The 18321-nt window shown below is 55.9% G+C and overlaps 2 protein-coding genes across 2 annotated transcripts; one reads left to right on the top strand and one right to left on the bottom strand.

Annotated features, from left to right (window-relative positions):
- Positions 1-241: 241 nt before the first annotated feature.
- On the top strand, positions 242-5454 carry REV3 (DNA polymerase zeta catalytic subunit; the record flags this gene model as incomplete). Its single annotated transcript, XM_036644325.1, has 2 exons — positions 242-476; positions 530-5454. 2 exons carry the CDS (start codon positions 242-244, stop codon positions 5452-5454), a joined length of 5160 nt encoding a protein of 1719 aa, XP_036490544.1.
- Positions 5455-11177: 5723 nt separating this feature from the next.
- On the bottom strand, positions 11178-16858 carry apsA (Anucleate primary sterigmata protein A; the record flags this gene model as incomplete). Its single annotated transcript, XM_036644324.1, has 3 exons — positions 11178-11299; positions 11354-16346; positions 16403-16858. 3 exons carry the CDS (start codon positions 16856-16858, stop codon positions 11178-11180), a joined length of 5571 nt encoding a protein of 1856 aa, XP_036490993.1.
- Between the last annotated feature and the right edge of the window lie 1463 nt (positions 16859-18321).

The following is an 18321-nucleotide window of genomic DNA, read 5'->3' as shown; positions in this document are numbered from 1 at the left end:
AGCGTGGCTGAGACACTAAATTGTGGCTGGGTTCAGTCTTATCGCCACGTGACACCGCTCATCCTAGGCGTTAGTGACGCGCTTCCCATCGGCAACAACACGACTAGGTCGCGTCGTCGCTGAGCTTCCCAAAGGAGACAAACGCCCTCAGTATGTGCTCCAGCGAGTTCGGTGCCTGCTCACCATGATTTCTGTCGGTTCCGCCTCCTCTCATCCTCCATGAGTCTCGCTCGCAGCCACGATGGACCTGTTTAGGGTGAGGTTGAACTGCATCGACCACTACCAGGCGACACCAACACGTTACGACCCCCAGCTTCGCAATGACATAGGCCCTGCACAAGCCAAGAAGGGCCCCAAGGTCCCGGTCGTTAGAGTTTTTGGTTCAACGGAAACTGGCCAGAAAGTATGCGCTCATATACATGGGGCTTTCCCGTACTTGTACGTCGAGTATCAAGGCAGCTTGGAGCCAGAGGATGGTAAGTGTATTTTCTCCGTTTTGTTTGATATCACAATCTCATCATGTGTACAGTGGGAGCGTACATATATCGCCTTCATCTTTCCATTGATCATGCCCTGGCTGTCAGCTATCGGCGTGATCAATATGCAGATAATGCCAAGTTCGTGGCGCGAATCACCCTTGTGAAGGGTGTTCCCTTCTACGGCTTTCATGTCGGCTACAGATTCTTTCTCAAGATCTACATGTTCAACCCGATCGTCATGACAAGGCTGGCCGACTTGCTTCAACAGGGTGTCATTCTGAAGAAGAAGTTCCAGCCTTACGAAGCGCACCTTCAGTACTTGTTGCAGTTCATGACAGACTACAACCTGTACGGCTGTGGGTATCTGGATGCGTCCGATGTCTTCTTCAGAGGCCCAATACCGTCTTACGATGTGGAAGGAAACTCCCAGCACCTCTGGCACGACCATTCCATCCCAAGAGGCCGTGTGCTGGAAGACTTGAGCTTGCCCAGGGTCAGTCATTGCTCTGTCGAAGTTGATATTTGCGTGCAAAATATCATCAACCGCCGGATGGTGAAAGAACGCAGGCTTCATCATGACTTTGTGGAGCGAGTGAAGCCGCTTCCTGCGGATGTCAAATTGGTCTACAGCATGGCAGGGCTTTGGAAGGATGAGACTCGCCGGCGGAAGTTGAAGATGCCAAACGCAGACCCTGGCAGCAGTCCCTTTCCAGCTGAAGTTCTGATCTCGATGTCAGCAAATGCACGCGACTCGCAGCCGCAAGGATGGATTCACGAAGAGGAGTACCAAGAAGAAGTGGTCAGGCTCATCGAAGCCGAGAAGGACCCAGAAGACACATCAGAGCCAAACTTCGACACCTTTGTTGAGCACAAACCCCTGGAATCCAACGTCAAAACAGCGCTCCAGTCTGTGGAAGATTTGTACCCGACGAATCTCTTGCCCGCCTTAGGTTTGCCTTCCAACCACGCCCCATCAAACCAAAACCCCGCGAGCAGTATCGAAGTCGACGAAGAGGGCGTTCTTGAACTAGGCGGTGAAGACTTTGACCTATTTCCGGTAGATTCTGACGAGGAGGCCCTCATGCAGTTGGACGAACTTGGTCTAAAGAAGGGTGACCAATTGGACCCGGCTGCTGAAAATGACAATAAGAGACCGGGGCGTCAAAAGCAGAAAACAAAAGTGGCAGGTAATAAGGCCAATGGAGATCATGTTGTGGAGGCTCCAAACACCACAGTGAAGGGCCTGAGAGATCCCTCGCTCCCAACATACGAGGGCATCTGTACAAGCAGGCTCAAAACTGGCACTCCGCCCGTAATGCCTGTTTGGCAGGAGTTGCTTGATGCCGCCGAGGCGGAGGGTCTCGTTTCCAGATCGAAGGAAGAGGCGCGCTCAAGCACGCAACGGAAAGTGGCAGTAAAGAGGTCGGTGTCACCTCATCCAGCGGCGCCTTCAATCAAACGTACCCGAACAGACACCACAGAACCATCAAAACAACCACGTTCTGCGCCTCCTGTCGCCACAAAAGCGAGTCTTCCAGCAGAAGGAGACTCGGAAATGAAACAGGTTGTGATGCTTCCTTCCAATTCCCAAACCAACCCCCGCTCTTCTCAAGGCCCTGATGGGAAGCCGATGGCGAATCAACAATTGTCCTTCCCGGTAGTCAAGAGCCAGGAAGACCCAACCACCAGGCTTCGGCTGAGCCAAAAGAGCCAGCCTCGGGGGTCCCAGCAAGAGCAGAAGGAGTCCCAAAAGCACGTGTCTTTCAATCTCGCTCCAGATACCGTGGGTACCAAGCTTGACTCTAACCCTACACCCAAGAAAGTCCGTATTGCGAGTCCGCCCAAAGATTCGGCTGGGACGGAAACTCTGCTTCATCGAGCGCAGACGGCGCTTGGGACTTTTTCAAAGAAGAGACATTTCATCATCGGAACGCTGCCTCCCGTTCTCAAGGATATCACGTCATCCTTGAAGGACTTGCAAATACCCGATGCGATCTACCAAGATGCATATTACAGCGAGGAAAAGGATGTCCCTCCTCGGCCACGAGAATATGCTGGTCGGGAGTTCCGGCTCGAGAGCAACACGTTGCCCTACCTTGCAGACTTTGACCCGTCTGGAACATCTGCAGCAAGTGTGGGAATGAAGCCAGACACGCCGTATGATAGGACCAAGACAGACCAAGCTTATGAGGCGCAAGGTAGGATTTGCTCATACCGAAGCTGGGAGATAGCTCAACCACCACCATCATTTAAGGAGGTGCAAGAATGGTGGGAGAAGAAGCATCCTCCGAAAAAGGGCCCGAAGAAAATCGATGGAAAACTTGCAGGAACCCCGCAAGCTTCAAAACGCTACCTTTCTCAAATCGACGGCCCTACGCCAAAGAACAAGCATGGCTTCAAGTACTCGCCGAAAAAGAAGTCAACAAGCGTCAAACATGAGGCTCAGTATATGAGTACCATGGCTTTGGAGGTGCACGTCAACACGAGAGGCAAGTTTGTCCCGAACCCTGAAGAGGACGAGGTTCAATGCATCTTCTGGTCTATCAAGGCAGACGGCACAATAAGCGCTAGTCAGGACGCGGCTGGCGGCATTATTGCTGGTGTTGTCGTTCTTTCACCTGATGGTGAGCTTGCTGCGCGGATGAGACGATACATCGCAGCAGAAATATTGGAAGAGTCATCTGAGCTGGATCTAATGGTCCGCATGGTGGAGATTGTCAGGGCCCACGATCCAGATATCTTGACGGGCTACGAGGTCCACGGCAGTTCATGGGGTTACCTTATCGAGAGGGCCCGACTCAAGTACGATTATGACCTCTGCGATGAGTTTTCTCGTATGAAGAGCAACTCCCATGGCCGAATCGGAAAAGAGAATGATCGTTGGGGCTTCAACACGACCTCAACTATTCGTGTCACAGGGAGACATATGATCAACATCTGGCGAGCCATGCGAGGGGAGCTGAATTTGCTCCAGTACACCATGGAAAACGTCGTGTGGCATGTGCTCCACCGCCGCATACCTCACTATTCCTGGAGAACCTTGACGGAATGGTACAAGAGCAGCAAGCAACGGGATCTCGATAAGCTGCTGCGCTACTATCTTGCTCGCACACGGATTGACATTCAGATCCTGGAGTCAAACGAACTGATTCCTAGGACCAGTGAGCAGGCCCGACTACTGGGAGTAGACTTCTTCTCCGTGTTCTCCCGTGGCTCGCAGTTCAAGGTCGAGTCTATCATGTTCAGGATCGCCAAACCCGAGAACTTCATGCTGGTCTCTCCCAGCCGAAAGCAGGTCGGTGGCCAAAATGCACTTGAGTGTCTCCCACTGGTCATGGAGCCTCAGAGCGCATTCTACAACAGCCCACTCCTGGTGCTCGACTTCCAAAGTCTGTATCCCAGCGTCATGATCGCTTATAACCTCTGCTACTCAACCTTCCTCGGCCGAATTGTCAACTGGAGAGGCATGAACAAGATGGGATTCACAGAGTATCAGAGACACAAGCGACTTCTGGAGCTCCTGAAAAACCATATCAACATTACCCCCAACGGCATGATGTATGTGAGGCCCGAGATTCGCAAGTCTTTGCTCGCAAAGATGCTTGGTGAGATCCTCGAAACTCGAGTCATGGTAAAGAGTGGGATGAAGCAAGACAAGGACGACAAGACGTTGCAGCAATTGCTTAACAACCGACAGCTCGCACTGAAGCTCCTCGCCAACGTCACCTACGGTTACACTTCGGCGTCCTTCTCCGGTCGGATGCCATGCTCCGAAATCGCCGACAGCATTGTGCAAACAGGAAGAGAAACGCTGGAAAGAGCCATTGCGTTTATCCACTCACAAGAGCGCTGGGGAGCTGAAGTTGTGTATGGTGACACTGACAGTCTGTTTGTCTACCTCAAGGGCCGGACCAAAGACCAAGCCTTCGACATTGGCAACGAGATCGCCAAGGCTATCACCAACATGAACCCGCGGCCTATCAAACTTAAGTTCGAGAAGGTTTACCACCCTTGCGTGCTGCTTGCGAAGAAACGCTACGTGGGCTACAAATACGAGAGCAAGGATCAGGTCAAGCCAGACTTTGATGCAAAAGGTATCGAGACTGTCCGACGAGACGGTACGCCTGCAGAGCAAAAGATCGAGGAGAAGGCGCTCAAGATTCTCTTCGAGACGGCGAACCTGAGCGAGGTCAAGTCGTATTTCCAAACACAATGCGAAAAGATCATGCGTGGGTCCGTCTCGGTCCAGGACTTTTGCTACGCGAGGGAAGTCAAGCTCGGAACATACAGCGACAAAGGCCCACCGCCGCCCGGCGCGCTGATTAGCACGAAAAGGATGCTTGAAGATGCTCGAGCAGAGCCACAGTACGGAGAGCGAGTGCCTTATGTTGTTATCACTGGTGCCCCAGGAGCGCGTCTTATCGATCGCTGCGTTGCCCCGGAAGACCTCCTCAAGGACTCGCACTCCCAGCTGGATGCGGAATACTACATTTCGAAGAACCTCATCCCGCCGCTGGAGAGGATCTTCAACCTTGTGGGCGCCAACGTCCGGCAGTGGTACGACGAGATGCCCAAGGTGCAGCGAATCCGTCGCGTGGACCAGACACTTGGTGGTGGGATGGCCAAGAAGACTCTAGAATCATATCTGAAGTCTGCATCCTGCATCTCATGCAACGCCAAAATGCAGGTGGAGGGCGTCTTGTGTCCGAAGTGCGAGCAAGATGCGCCGTCGTCTCTCTTCAACCTCCAGATGCGCCTGAATCACGAAGAAAGAAAGTACATGGAAGTGGTCAGAATCTGCCGAAGCTGCTCGGGACTCCCTGCAGCAGACGACGTCCCTTGCGACAGCAAAGACTGCCCCGTGTTCTACTCGCGCGTCAAACAAAGCGCGAGACTCAAGACGGAGAAGAGCGCATTGGATCCGGTCATTCGGGAACTAGTACTAAAGGCAGGGAAGGTGTCGTTGGAATGGTGAGGCTTTTGTGTTTTAATCAAGATACCATGTTGGTGTGGGATGTTTCTTCCCCGGCGTTTGTGAGGGACGTTTTGGCTGATGCAACGGCCTTGGGTTGATAAAGAGCTATGATGTCACTGTTGGGCGGGCGGTGGTTTAGGTTGGAGGGTCGCAACAAAGACACACGGAAAGTAGCTGGAGATTAGACTGATACAACTGGACCAACACGATGGACTAAGAAATACGCTAAGACGTGTTATTGACTTCATTGTGCTTTAAGGAGAGGAGAAGAGAGCGATTCAAGTGCTGATGCGATACACCACCAAGCGAGTGGCATGTAGATTGGTCCCCGCAATGAAATGGTTCCCTTCATCTCGTCGCGCCGGATTGACTCTATGTTGAAGAAAGTGAGGCGACTTGTTACATATGACTAGGTATCGACACCTAATGAAGCCTGAGAAGTCTTTCTTCAAAGCCAAACAGTCAACCCAAATTTAGACTGTCTGGGCTTCTGTCATGACCCATTACCTTCGTAGCTGCTTAGTGACCTCACGCTGCTCAGGGGACCCATTCCCAGTGATTCCCGCGGGGTAGACAGGGATGTGGGCTGCCGACCCGATCGGAGCTGCTGCTCTCCCGCCGAGGAACAGCGGTCTGCGGGTCATTCGGCACCTCTCAGGCTCTTGGTGCGCTACGACTCCCACTAGCCGCCCTGCGTATCCACACAAGGTCAGACCTGAGAACGCCTCCAAAGGGCCGGCCACAACTCAACCTTACAGCGCTCACTCTCGCCCCCAAAGTCAAAGGGTCTTTGAACAGGCTCTCTGTAGGTACCTTTACCTGCCCAGGTGCTTTCAAGCCAGCTGTCATATGGAAGGCACCCGCCGCAACTCCATCACATGACGGCATTCGAGCAACTCATTGGACGCCGGAAGCTCCAAAAGTGACCAGAGTACCTGCCTACCTGACCACCCACTGGTCTTACCTGATCCATCTTCGATCCAGAAACGCCGTCCTGCGGCCAAGACCTAGAAACCCGCGTGGGATTTCTTGTCCACTTTCTGAAAAGTCGCCTTTGCTAAATCGTGTGTTTATTTGCCTTCGTCCTGAAACAAGAGCTCCCATTCTCTCCCCGCGAAACACCGAATCGTACCACCCCGAGATTCTCGCCAGCGATAACAAGCGTCCGATGCTCCCGACAACACCCCTCCACTTCGTCACACCCATCTGCTAGCAGCACTGCAGATCGTAGTGCAGCCGCGCGACAGAGGAACGCCTGGGAGACGGAGGTGAAGCGACAGCAGCCATGGGGGGTTGGACCGGCTTCTTGTTCACCTATCTCCTGGGAGGCCTGACCTTCATACCTTTGGTCGTCGTCACCGTCTTCGTCCATGCCTACCTGACTCTGCCCTACCGCCAGGATGCCGACACAAGCCTTGACGCCGATGGCGGTCAGGACCCCGTCGTGCAGCCCGGGGACGATCTCACGGCCCTGCAAGCCGCAAAGGCTGGCGATAAGGAAGACGGCTCGGCGAAGCGGCCTGCGACCCAGGATAACGACGTAGCAGCGGGGTACTTCGCCGTGTGCCGTGAATACACGCCCATGGGGATCAACGCGAAACCCATCGAGCGAGCCACACCCACGGGGTCGACTACTGTTGCCGCGCCGAGCCAGAGTGTCTACCAGACCATGTATAAGAGCATCTTCGAGCGGAAGCCGACACCAGGACCTTTGGACAGGAATGGATTGAGCCAGCGTCCCAAGAACGCTGGCAACGTCTTCTATGTTGTTCTCAGGTCGGTGCACCCTGTCCATGCGCCTGACGACTTTGACTGACAAGTACCAGGCATGGGCATCTGATGCTCTTTGACGATGACGAGCAGATCGAGGTCCGACACGTTATATCACTTGCGCACCACGATGTCAGTATATACTCCGGTGGAGACGTAACGCCTGAGGGAGAGTTGTACATCAAACGGAACGCGTTATGTTTGTCGAGGAGGCCAGATGGCCCGGAGGTTGGTCCGGACAGTCAGCTCTCCAAACCGTTCTACCTCTTCTCGGAGAACTGCTCAGCAAAGGAAGACTTCTACTTCGCTTTGCTCCGCAACCAGGAGCAGACTTTTGGCAATGACCGGATAGCGCCCAAACCGAAGCAATTTGAGGTCAAGAACATTATATCTTTGGTCCAGAAGCTGCACTCGTCCGAGGAGCATCTGTCTACTCGATGGCTGAATGCCATGATTGGACGCATATTCCTCGGAATCTACAAGACGACCGATTTGGAACACTTGATTCGAGAGAAGCTCACTAAGAAGATTGCGCGGGTGAAGCGGCCGTCATTCCTCACTAACATTGCCATCCGCGGGATTGAAACTGGCGAATCAGCCCCCATCATCACCAACCCTCGCCACAGGGACTTGAACGTGGAGGGCGAGTGTGTGATGGAGGCAGATGTACGGTACACTGGAAACTTCCGAATCGAGGTGGCTGCGACAGCTCGCATCGACCTTGGGTCACGATTCAAGGTCCGCGAGGTCGACCTCGTTCTCGCTGTGGTCTTGAAGAAGCTTGAAGGACACATGCTCTTCAAGATCAAGCCGCCACCGAGTAACCGAATTTGGCTCTCCTTCCAGAGCCAGCCGAAAGTGGAGATGACCATCGAGCCTATCGTGAGTGCTAGGCAAATCACCTACACCATTATTCTACGACAGATTGAAAACCGGATTAAGGAGGTTATTGCGGAAACTTTGGTGCAACCGTTCTGGGACGACATGCCCTTCTTCAATACAGAGCATAAGAAGTGGCGAGGCGGAATCTGGGAAGACGATGACGCTGTCGTTGGCTCGCCTAGCATGGAGGCTCACGTCGCACAAGAGGGCGATGTGGAGGGGGTTGACCGATTGGAGGACACAGGGGACCTGCAAAGCGACCTCAGACCAAGCGATATGAGGCCGTTCGAGAAGAGTCACAGCATGCCGATCGTTGAGAACTCGTCACACACTGGCTTGTTCGGCAGGAAGATACAAGGCAAGGGAACCAGCAGCCCCTTGAACAGCTCGTCCACAAGCGTCGATGTCGTGGGCTCGCCTACACCACCGGCATCTAAGCCTAAGCCGTTTAGATCGCCATCCGTATCGAGTCCAGCGAACCCAGTGGTCGGAACGGATGCGGCGCACGCAGACATGTTTAAGCCGTCCAGCTCACCGCCGGATCACGCATCCAGTATGATGGCAGCGCTGTCAGCAAGATCCCAAGGCAACTCCGCTGCCGCAACACCCACCGATACTCCCGCAAAGCCACCACCCGTCGCAAAAGCACGAAGCCAGTCCTCTGCATCCTCTCGCGAAGCTACTGACAATGAGAACGAGACCGATCGAACGCCAGTAGCTAACAAAAGACGAAGCACGACATCATCCGCCGAGTCATTACGAGCGACCGAGTCAACAGATCCAAGCTCAACAACGGCGGCATCCTCGAAAGCAGCTTCGATCAAGAGCGCTACGGGCTCAATCTCTAAGGGCTTGTTCAGGCGAGATACGAGCAGCACGGTGGCATCGAGCGCTGCTTCTACAAACGGCGAAGGAAAACGCACTACGCTTGCTGCCGTCGCAAACGCTGCAGTCACAGCAAGGCAGTGGGGTTGGAACGCTCTCCAGAAACACAAGGACGCCAAGAACGGAAACGGCACTGAGCAAAATCCGCCGGTAGACCTGAACCAGCCGATGGGACGAGGACAACCTCTGCCACCACCCGGCACACCCCTCCCGCCTCCCGTGAAGGGTTCAAAGGTCACCACAATCCCTGTGCAGAAGCGGAAGCCCATATCCCCTCCAGAGCTGCCTGAGCGACCCCATTCAGCTGCGCTGTCCGAAAGCCGGCCGGCTCGCAAACCGATCCCGCCCCCGTTGGTCGAAAGCAAGTCGGACCGCTCGGAGCGCAGACCAGTGCCGCCTCCCCCGCTGCCCTCACGCCGCCACATCGACAACAGCAATGACGGCGGTGAGAACATGCTCGTCGTCGAAGCGCCCCTCGACTCTGAGCCCACCACCCCGATGGACGAGAACGGCCCTCCACCGGCATACGTCCAGCCATGGGCCGAAGACACGGAAGACTATGAGGAACCGATCTCTACGACCGCTCCCTCCCGCGAGAGCCGTGGAAGCAGCGGCAGCACCACCAGCGAAGAAGCAAGCCGCACCCCGCCGCCCCTCCCCGAGAGGCGCACGAGCCCCATCGAGGCGGTGCCCGCCAACATGGACGATGATGATGACTACTCCGCGTGGATGGAAGACGATAACACCAACGACGTATACGAGGAAGAGAACAAGAAGCCCATCCTCACGGGAAGTAATGGGACTGCGGCCCCCACGGCAGCGACGAGTTAAATATTGGACTTTTTGTTTGTTTCTTTGGCATCAGGGTTCCTAGGATTAGGGGAAATCGGGTTCGGGCAAACGGAAGGGGCGTTATTTCAGGATACCATGATCATTACCAAGCAGCAGCAGCAGCATAAAGAAGGAGAGAGCAAGGACGCAACAGACGTTTGATACACTTAAAAAACTGTTCCTGTACATATGATGGTTAGTGTCCCCGGGCTGAGAATAGCATATCCACACTTTATCAAGACAACCGTCGACTTTATGCCTGTGTATCCGAGTGAGTCTGTTCTGGCTGTGGTGGACCTTCACCATCCGTCCGGGCCGAAATTACGACAAGCAAAGAAGCTAACCTCGAAATGCCATCCCCCGTTCACGGGTGGCAGTGCCAGATGACAAACGGCGCCTGAAATATCACATGTCAAGTCGCGGGATGATCCCAGTCGGAGGAGTTCCCGAGTCACGCTAGAACGCAAACGCGTGCGCGCCAAAATGATCAAGGGCAGAAGCAACTTTAGGCATTACATCTACACTAGACTGCCGGAGCCACGCCCCAGCTTAATACTGAACGTAAAAAAAAGAGAGAGTTAGAGAACAAGAGAGGTTGTACATAGAAGATTGTTGTTTTTTTGGTGTGTGTGTGTGTTTGAGTGCCAACACAGTAGTGCCGCGCTGTGTAAAACAAAACGGTAAAGAGGAAAACTCCACACTGATTCCCATCGAGGTGGTTTGTGTTTGTGGTACATTTGCCCAATGCCAATCCATGCATGCTTTAATCCACGGGTCCCCCCAGTTCGCCTCGACACGCCGGTGAAATGAAGAGCTCGGCAAGTTTGATTAACCCAACTCCCCATACGGAACAAGAACAGGTTGCTCCCCGTAGTACAACAAGAGACGGACACAAAAAAGATAAGAAAGAGCCAGCATGATCCAGTAATTTGGAAGTTGGCAATCCCCGGTGGTTTTTTTTCGCGGGTTGGTTTTTAGCAGTGGTGGCGGTAGTGGTGGTGGTGGGTTTGTTGATCAAGAGTCATTCGACTAAGACGCGCAAAAAGGAAATTGGTCGTAGGACGCGATGTCCTGGATGCAAGTCGTGATTGATTAGGTCGGAAACGGAAGGAGAATGGTGCCTTGGGCATGCAGGGTAATCCCAGGCTGTTTAGACGGCAAGGAGAAGGTTGTCATAGACGTCGTGATCCGTTGCGTGCGAGCGAATTGATCATGAGAGTGGGGATGGTGCCCCCGAGCCAGTTGTGGCGTAGCGAGTGGATGGGAAGAATGCTTCATTGCTTTTAAAATTACTTGGGAAGGAAGGCTGCTCAACAGCCGCGTGGAGTTGTTCGATGGGAATGCGAACCACCAGCTTAGGCTCGCGACCTCAAGGTGCTCATGGCAGACGCAGAACGTCCGGGTTGAGAGTGGGAGTGGGAGCCAGAAGGCTGGCCTCTCTTAGAGTGGTGATGAAGTGTACCAACGTCGTGCTTGCCTGTGAACTTGTTAGCATCGTTGTCATGTGAGGCTTCTTGCGGACCAGACTTACCATCGCAGCAGGCGCGCACGTTCTCCAGTCGGTCGGCATCCCGGTCTTGTCTCTCAATAATTTCCCGGAGGTCCTCGGCACTATCGTGCACCTCGCTGGCCTCGTAAATGCTGGAGTTGGGGGCAACTCCACTGCGGCTCCTCATGCTGGAGAAGGTGTTAAAGTAGCCGCTGATCCTTCCCAGGGTCCCAATGGAAGGTCTCTGGGCCTGACCCTTGTTGGGGGTCAGAGTAGGGACGTTCATCGACATGTCAATCGCAGGGGACTGGTTGCGGGTCGTCCTCGAGTTGTACGAGGACACAGATGGGGGCGGCCGTGGGCGAGCCGTGGAGTTGGTGCGACGGCCAAATTGGGGGTTGAACTCGTCCACATCGGCCTGAGTAATGTGCCCAGCCATCTCTTCGACGTCAGACTGGCCCTCATCGGCTGTGCGGAGCAAGAGGTAAGACAGAGCGTTGAACCATGTCTCGTGTCTCTGGCCGGTTGTGCATGTAAACTTGATCGTCCTGCCAGGAGAGATAACAATCAAACTCTTGCGGTGGAGGCCGGGGGGCATGGGGTTGTCGTCCGTCACCACACGAACAGCCTCAATCGGGACACTCTTGCCACGGAGCTCAGATCGACCGGCAGCTGCCGGGTCACGGTCGCTCCAGTACAAGGTGCGGGTGTATGGGTGGACCCAAAAGTACCGTCTGTGTCTGTGTTCGGAGATTTCTCCACGGCCAGCCTTGCGGGTGTACTTCCACAAGTATTCTCCAATCATGGTGGAAGTGATGGCCTGGATCATGCGAGGGTCGGTGTTGGCGCCAAATCCAGATGGGTCCATGCCACCCAGCTCGTTACGAGGGTTGAAGCGATGGTCAATCTCGGAGACGAAGGAGGACACCGATGATTGTCTGCTCATGGTCGACAGCTTAGTCGGGGACTGAACAGCAACCTCGGCGGTTCCGTATGAAGGACCGGCCCGAGCCATGCGAGGAGTAGCCGAGTTCTTGGTGACAATTGACAGGGGAGACTGCGGCCGTCCGCCGTTAGGGGTTTGCGGTCGTTGGCTCCTCATGGCAGAAGCGGGCCACAGAGGGGGTCCCATGCTTCCCTGTGACGATCCAGCTCTGGAGCCAGTCCTTGCCGCCTCGATAGCCTCCTTGTGGTTCGTCGGCAGCGGTGGGAGCGGCTGGTTAAGCATGCGGTTGCTGCTAGCGCTGCTTGGTCTTCCCATCTTTTGCTCGGTGGAAATGCTGCTGAGGCTGTCGTGAGACGGGCGGCGAATGCGAACAGTGCCCGAAGAGTTGGGAGTGCCAATGAAAACCGATGACTTGTCCTGAGCATCGACAGGCTGAGCCTTGGCCAGGAGCATCTCATCGATTGCCTCAGCTGTGAGCGAAGTCTGAGCGCCCATGTCAGTCGTCTGGATCGTGGCCTTGCGGGCAGGGCGACCGTTGGCGTTGGTCGAGATCTCCTTGAAGGGCCGCTGAGACTCAGGTGTCTCAGACGGTCGAACCTCACTAGGGGATTGTCGGGTCTCGTCCTCCGCAATGATGGGGTCGGCCTGGGCCTTGTTCTTGCCGCGACCGAAGACAGAGCCCATGAGGCCGTTCTTGGGCGTTCTGGGCACATCCTCATCGAAAGGCGATTCCATGTCGGCAGGAATGATGAAGCCGTCCCGCTTGGGGCTGCGAGGCGAGATTGGGTGAGTTTCGATCGACTCAATGTTCGAGAAGGCGAAGTTGGGCTTGGGAATCTTGGCCTCGGGCGACTGGACAGGCTCGACTTGCTGGGAGAGAAGCGTAGAGAAGTCCAAAGAGGGGACAGGGTCGGCGCGGGGCGACACGGCCTGGGAGTGAATGTTGGAGTACGCCAGGATCGCAGGGGGAGGCGCGAGGACCTCGGGCTCAGCCTTCGGCTCAATGTTCTCCGACGCGATGGACGAAAGGCTAAGCGCAGGAGGCGGCGGTGGCAGTACCTCAGGCTCAGCAAGAGGCTCAATGTTGGCGAATGAGAGCGAAGACAAGGTGAGAGTCGGGGGGAGCTCAGCCTTGGGCTCGATGTCTTCAGAGGCAATCGCTGTGAGGCTGAGGGTTGGCGGAGCAGGGATGATCTCAGGCTCCTCCCTCGGCTCAATGTTCTCGGCTGCGATTGACGAGAACGCCAACTGAGGAACGATCTTGGGCTCTGCCTTGGGCTCGACATTCTCCGCCACGATGGACGACAGAGTGAGGGTAGGAGGCAAAACCGCAGGCTCTGCTCTAGGCTCAAGGTTGTGGGCATAGAGCGCAGAGAGGCTGAGAACAGGAGTCTTCTGAACGACTTCGGGCTCGGCCTTGGGCTCGACGTGCTCTGAGGCAATGGACGAGAGACTAAGGATTGGAGCCGGCGCCGGCGTCGGAACCGGGATAGGTGCGGGCACGGCCCTGACGGCCTCGGACTCGGGCTCAGCCTTGGGCTCAATGTCCTCAGACACAAGAGCAGACATGGTGAGGTCGGGCGTAGGAACCACAGCCTCGGGCTCGGCGATGGGCTCGAGGTTATGTGCGTGAAGAGCAGAAAGGCTCAGAGCTGGAGGAGGAACTTCAGGCTCCGCAATTGGCTCGATGTCATGAGCTTGCAGCGCAGACAGGCTGAGTGCCGGCGGGAGAACCGGTGGCTCGGCCACGGGCTCGAGGTTGTGTGCGTGGAGTGCAGAAAGACTCAACACTGGAGGTGGCACCTCCGGCTCCGCCTTGGGCTCAACCGCCTCGGAAAGGAAGGATGAGATGCTCAGCGTGGCAGGCGGCACCTCAGGTTCAGCCTTGGGCTCAACAACCTCCGAGACAAGAGGGGTGTAGGCCAAGACAGGGGCTGGAGGCACGATCTCAGGCTCAGCCTTGGGTTCAACCGCCTCAGACACAATCGATGTCATAGTGAGCGGGGCTGGCGCCGGCAGAGGCGTCTCAGGCTCCACGACGGGTTCGATGTCCTGAATATCGATTGAAGACATGCTAAGCTCAGGCAGTGGCGGAAGGACGAACTGCTTGTTGGGGGATGGCGGCATAGGGAACTGCGCGAGCTTCTCGTCCATGTCGTACTGAGCGCCTGCATCGCTGTAGGAAATCGTGGACAGCGGCCGAGACTTGAGTCCGTCGGAGATCTGGTTTGCGGCCACCAAAGAACCAAGTGATGGGATATCTCGGTCATCGTGGACAACGCTGACGGGTGACATCGGAGGAGAGCGGACCATCGGCTCAGTCATCATTCCGGAATCAACCATGGCAGGTCTGGGAGCAGCTGGCCTCTTGACGGGGTCTGTCATGCCGCTGGTGTCGGGAGTGGTGAGAGACAACGAGGGAATGGTCGTCGTGGCTTGAGAAACCTCCGAATCAGCACTCGGGGTAGCAGATCTCGCGCGGCTGGGAGTGCCTTCGACGGACTCGGCATCGCTGGTCTCGAGCTCAGCAAGCTCAGCAAACAGGCTTTGACCACCAGCTTGAGGTGTTCCAGCAGCGCTGCCGGTGGCGGCGCTGGCCGGGCTGCTTTGGTAGGCTGGCTCCTCGCTCGCCTGCCTAGAGCGGCGGTTGAGAAGTCCCCGGCTAAGCTTGACGCGCATGCGTTGATGAGAGTGTTGCGATGTCGGTGTTCGCACGTACTCGACATAGTCGTCGTCTTCATCCGCTGAGGTCGATGCAGTGCTGTCGTAGGAGTTGCGACCACCACTAAGCGCGAAGTTCTGGCGGAGCTCGCGGCCCTTAGACGGGCTCTCAGTCTCGGTTCCGGAATCAGAACCGGAGAGATCCTCGGCGCCGGTCTGGAAGTCCTCAGTCTCAGTTCCCCGCTCGTTCGCGGTCTCGAAGGCGGCATCGCTAGTCTCATTGGCTGTGTCGAACTGATCACTGGTGTCCGTGATCTGCATCCTGCTGCCGGGTCTGCGAACAGTCGAGGTCGAGTAAGAGGTAGGCGATGTTCTGGGGCTGCCAATTTCTGTAGCTTCCTCCCACTCAGCGTCGTCGGTGTAGATCTCGTTGCGGCTGTGACGGTGACCTCCAAGCAGTCCGCGGGAAGGCTTCTTGAACTCTCTAGACTCGACCTTGCGGTTGCGGCGAGCGGGAGCAGGAGCGGCGTCGGTGCGAAGCTTCTCCAGCTCATCGCGGGTGTCCTGAAGCAGTCGCTTAAGCTCGAGCTTCTCAGTCTTCTCGCGGTGGATGACCGTCTTCTGGCTCTGAATGGTGCGCTGAGCGTGCAGAAGAGAGCTCTTGAGAGTCTCGGACTCGAGCATGGCGTGGCGGGGAGTTCCCTTGATAGGGGACGGCGGCGGTGAGTGCTCGGGGGTGAAGCCGTCCGCTCCGCTATCCAGGTCTTCGTCACTAGGGAGACGACCGAAATCGCGGTCAGACAGGCGTCCACGTTGAGAGGAGATGGCTCTGGCAAGCTCTTGGTTCTGGCTCATCAGGTCATCGACCTTGCGCTGCAGCGCGTTTCTTTCCGTCTCGGCGACGGCGGCATTCTTCTTGGCCGTTGTCAAGTCGAGGTCAAGATGCCTGGCGAATCTCTCGTGCTCCTCGGTCAGCTTGGCGATAGACACCTTAGCCTCGTCGAGCTCCTTCTGCGCCGAATTCTTCTCTGCTTGCAAGACATTGAGACTTTGCGTCAACTTCTTTTCGCGATCGGCGGCATCCTTCTGGGCAGCGACCAGGTCGTGCACCTGTGTCTCGAGGTTCCAGTTCTCATCTTTGTACCTGTTTTCGCTCTCGTCTAGTGTCTTCACGCGCTGCTGAAAGCTCTCCGTCTCGATTTCTAGCCTTGACTTTTCGGCCTTGGTGTCTTTGAGCTCCTCATCCTTTTCGGCGAGGAGGGACTGAAGGTTGCGGACTTGTGCGATAAGCGAAGTGCTGATTTCGGCGGCGAACTCGATATCGTGTATGCGACTTGAAGGCTGGTTGCGGACTTTGCGATTTGGTACACTCAACTTGGACGGCGAGCCTGTGGCAATGTTCTCGAACTTTGAAGGGCTGACAGAGCGCTGCAGCGTCGAGGTTAGCGCCAGAGCGCGCATTCATCAGAAGATGCGAAACTTACTCTTCCCATCTTGCCGTCCGGAACATAGGGCGAACCTCCAGCAGCCTCGTTGCTGGGTACCCTTTGCTTGGGCAAAAACGCCCGTGCAGTCTCTCGGGCGACATCATTGAATTCCTTTTCGATTTCGACGAGCTTTGAGCGCAGGTCTGGTGTGAGCTCTCCTTCAGTCTGCTGCTCCTCTACCTCCTTCAAGCGCTCGGCAAGCTCCTTGCGCTGCTGAACCAAAGCTGTTCCCAGCTTTCCGGCCTCATCCAGGCGACGTTCGGTGTCGGCGATGTGTGCTTGCAATGCGCGCTTGGCCTGGTCGGGCGATGCGCCGGGGCCGAGTGCGAAGAATTGGCTGTCGTATCCAGAGTATCGCTGGTTGGCGGGACCCGGGGGAGAGACGAAGGGATCGTTCGCATCCGCATCGCCGGGCGGCAGATGTGGTTTATCGACGGCGAGTGAAGTAGCCATGTTGGTGGTAACGAGGGGGGCGCCGCCGTTAGATTCGTTGCGGCCACATTCAGTGCAATTATCCGGTGTAGGTTGTTGTCGTGTTGTCGCCTCGGTGTCTGGGTGGTGGTTGTGGTTGTCGCAATTGGCGGCCGGGTCGAGAACAAGCAAGCTCCGGTAGTTTGGCCGAGGTGGACGAGGTTGTGTTTGCTGCTGCTACTGCTGCGGATGCTGCAAGGGAAGCGCGGGGCGTGCAGAGCCGGCTGCCGTTCTGCTGGAGAACCTAGCAGGAAGTTTGTCGACACAACAGGTTGGACAAGAAAAAGAAGGACAAGAACCTAAGAGGAGGAGAGGGATCCGGAGAGGGGATCGCGGTGGCCGTGTATGGTCGAAAACGGAAAAAACAACAGCTTGGGACGAGGGGAGGGGAGAGGTGATGTTTTTTGTTGACCTTTGACTTTGTTGTTTGTTTCCCCCCCAGACAGCGGGTGCAGGCTGTGTGTTGTTGACTGGAATGCGTCCCCAGCAGTGGTGGTTCCCGGTCCGGGTTGTGTGATCGAGCCGCTGGCCAGAAATGGGCTACGCGACCAGCAGGATGTGCCCAGGAAAGCAGGGCAGTGCCTGTCGGCTTTGTTGTTTGGCCTAGAGTATCTGCACGGGGGCTGCAGCTAGAGAGGATGGGATGGGACGGGGTTGGTGGGATGGCCCTAAGCTAGACGCGCCCGCACCACTGACTTGCTTTGCTTGCAGCGCTAGAACGTCAGGTCCCAGCGGATTTCTCTCTCTCTCTTTCTTCCAGGTTGCTCTCCACACACGGACGCAATGAGGTCAGCTGAAAAGACCGGGCGGAAGACGACGTCTTTTGGACAGGTGTTGCCGACGAGCTGGGTAAAAAAGACAATGAGGAATTAACCGCCAGAAGGAGAGACAAAGGTATTATTAGGAAAGGTCTGCCGTTTCCCGGAGTCTCGGTTGGGACGGGCGAACGATACCAGGGGGAGAAAAAGCAAATGATCTGGCGTGTTCGGGAGGAGCAGAGGTCTCAGTCTCAGTCAGTCCCTGGGAAAGGCTGACTATCTGCAGATCCAGAGATTGCGGCACTGAGCTGTACGATGGATGCCCGCAATGCAGTGCGATACGGTGTGCGCAGCGGCGGCGGTGGAGGAGGAGTCAGGTGGGCGTGGGAGCGACAGTGACAGGTCGCCGTTGGATTGGCGACGGGCAACAAGCAGACTGCAGCTTTCCAATTGGTGAGGTGGTGACTGACTCTGTGTCTCTCTCTGTGTGGCCGCTGGTTGGGTATTCGCAGGGTCGCAAGTCGGTCGGTCGATCGGTCGGAAACGAATGAGAGTGCGCTGCGGCGGACGGAGTGGGCTGTGGGCGGACGACAAAGACTTGCGCAAAGATAAAAAAGAGTGACAAGAATAATAGATAACCAAAAGGGTAACGGGAGGTGGTAGTGAGGGTAGTAGGGTCGGGTAGAT

The sequence above is a fragment of the Colletotrichum siamense genome, assembly GCF_013390195.1.
Source record: "Colletotrichum siamense strain Cg363 chromosome Unknown KSG_Cg363_contig08, whole genome shotgun sequence".
Taxonomy (NCBI): domain Eukaryota; kingdom Fungi; phylum Ascomycota; class Sordariomycetes; order Glomerellales; family Glomerellaceae; genus Colletotrichum; species Colletotrichum siamense.
Note: the sequence above shows the minus strand (reverse complement) of the source record. Positions and strands in the feature narration are given on the sequence as shown.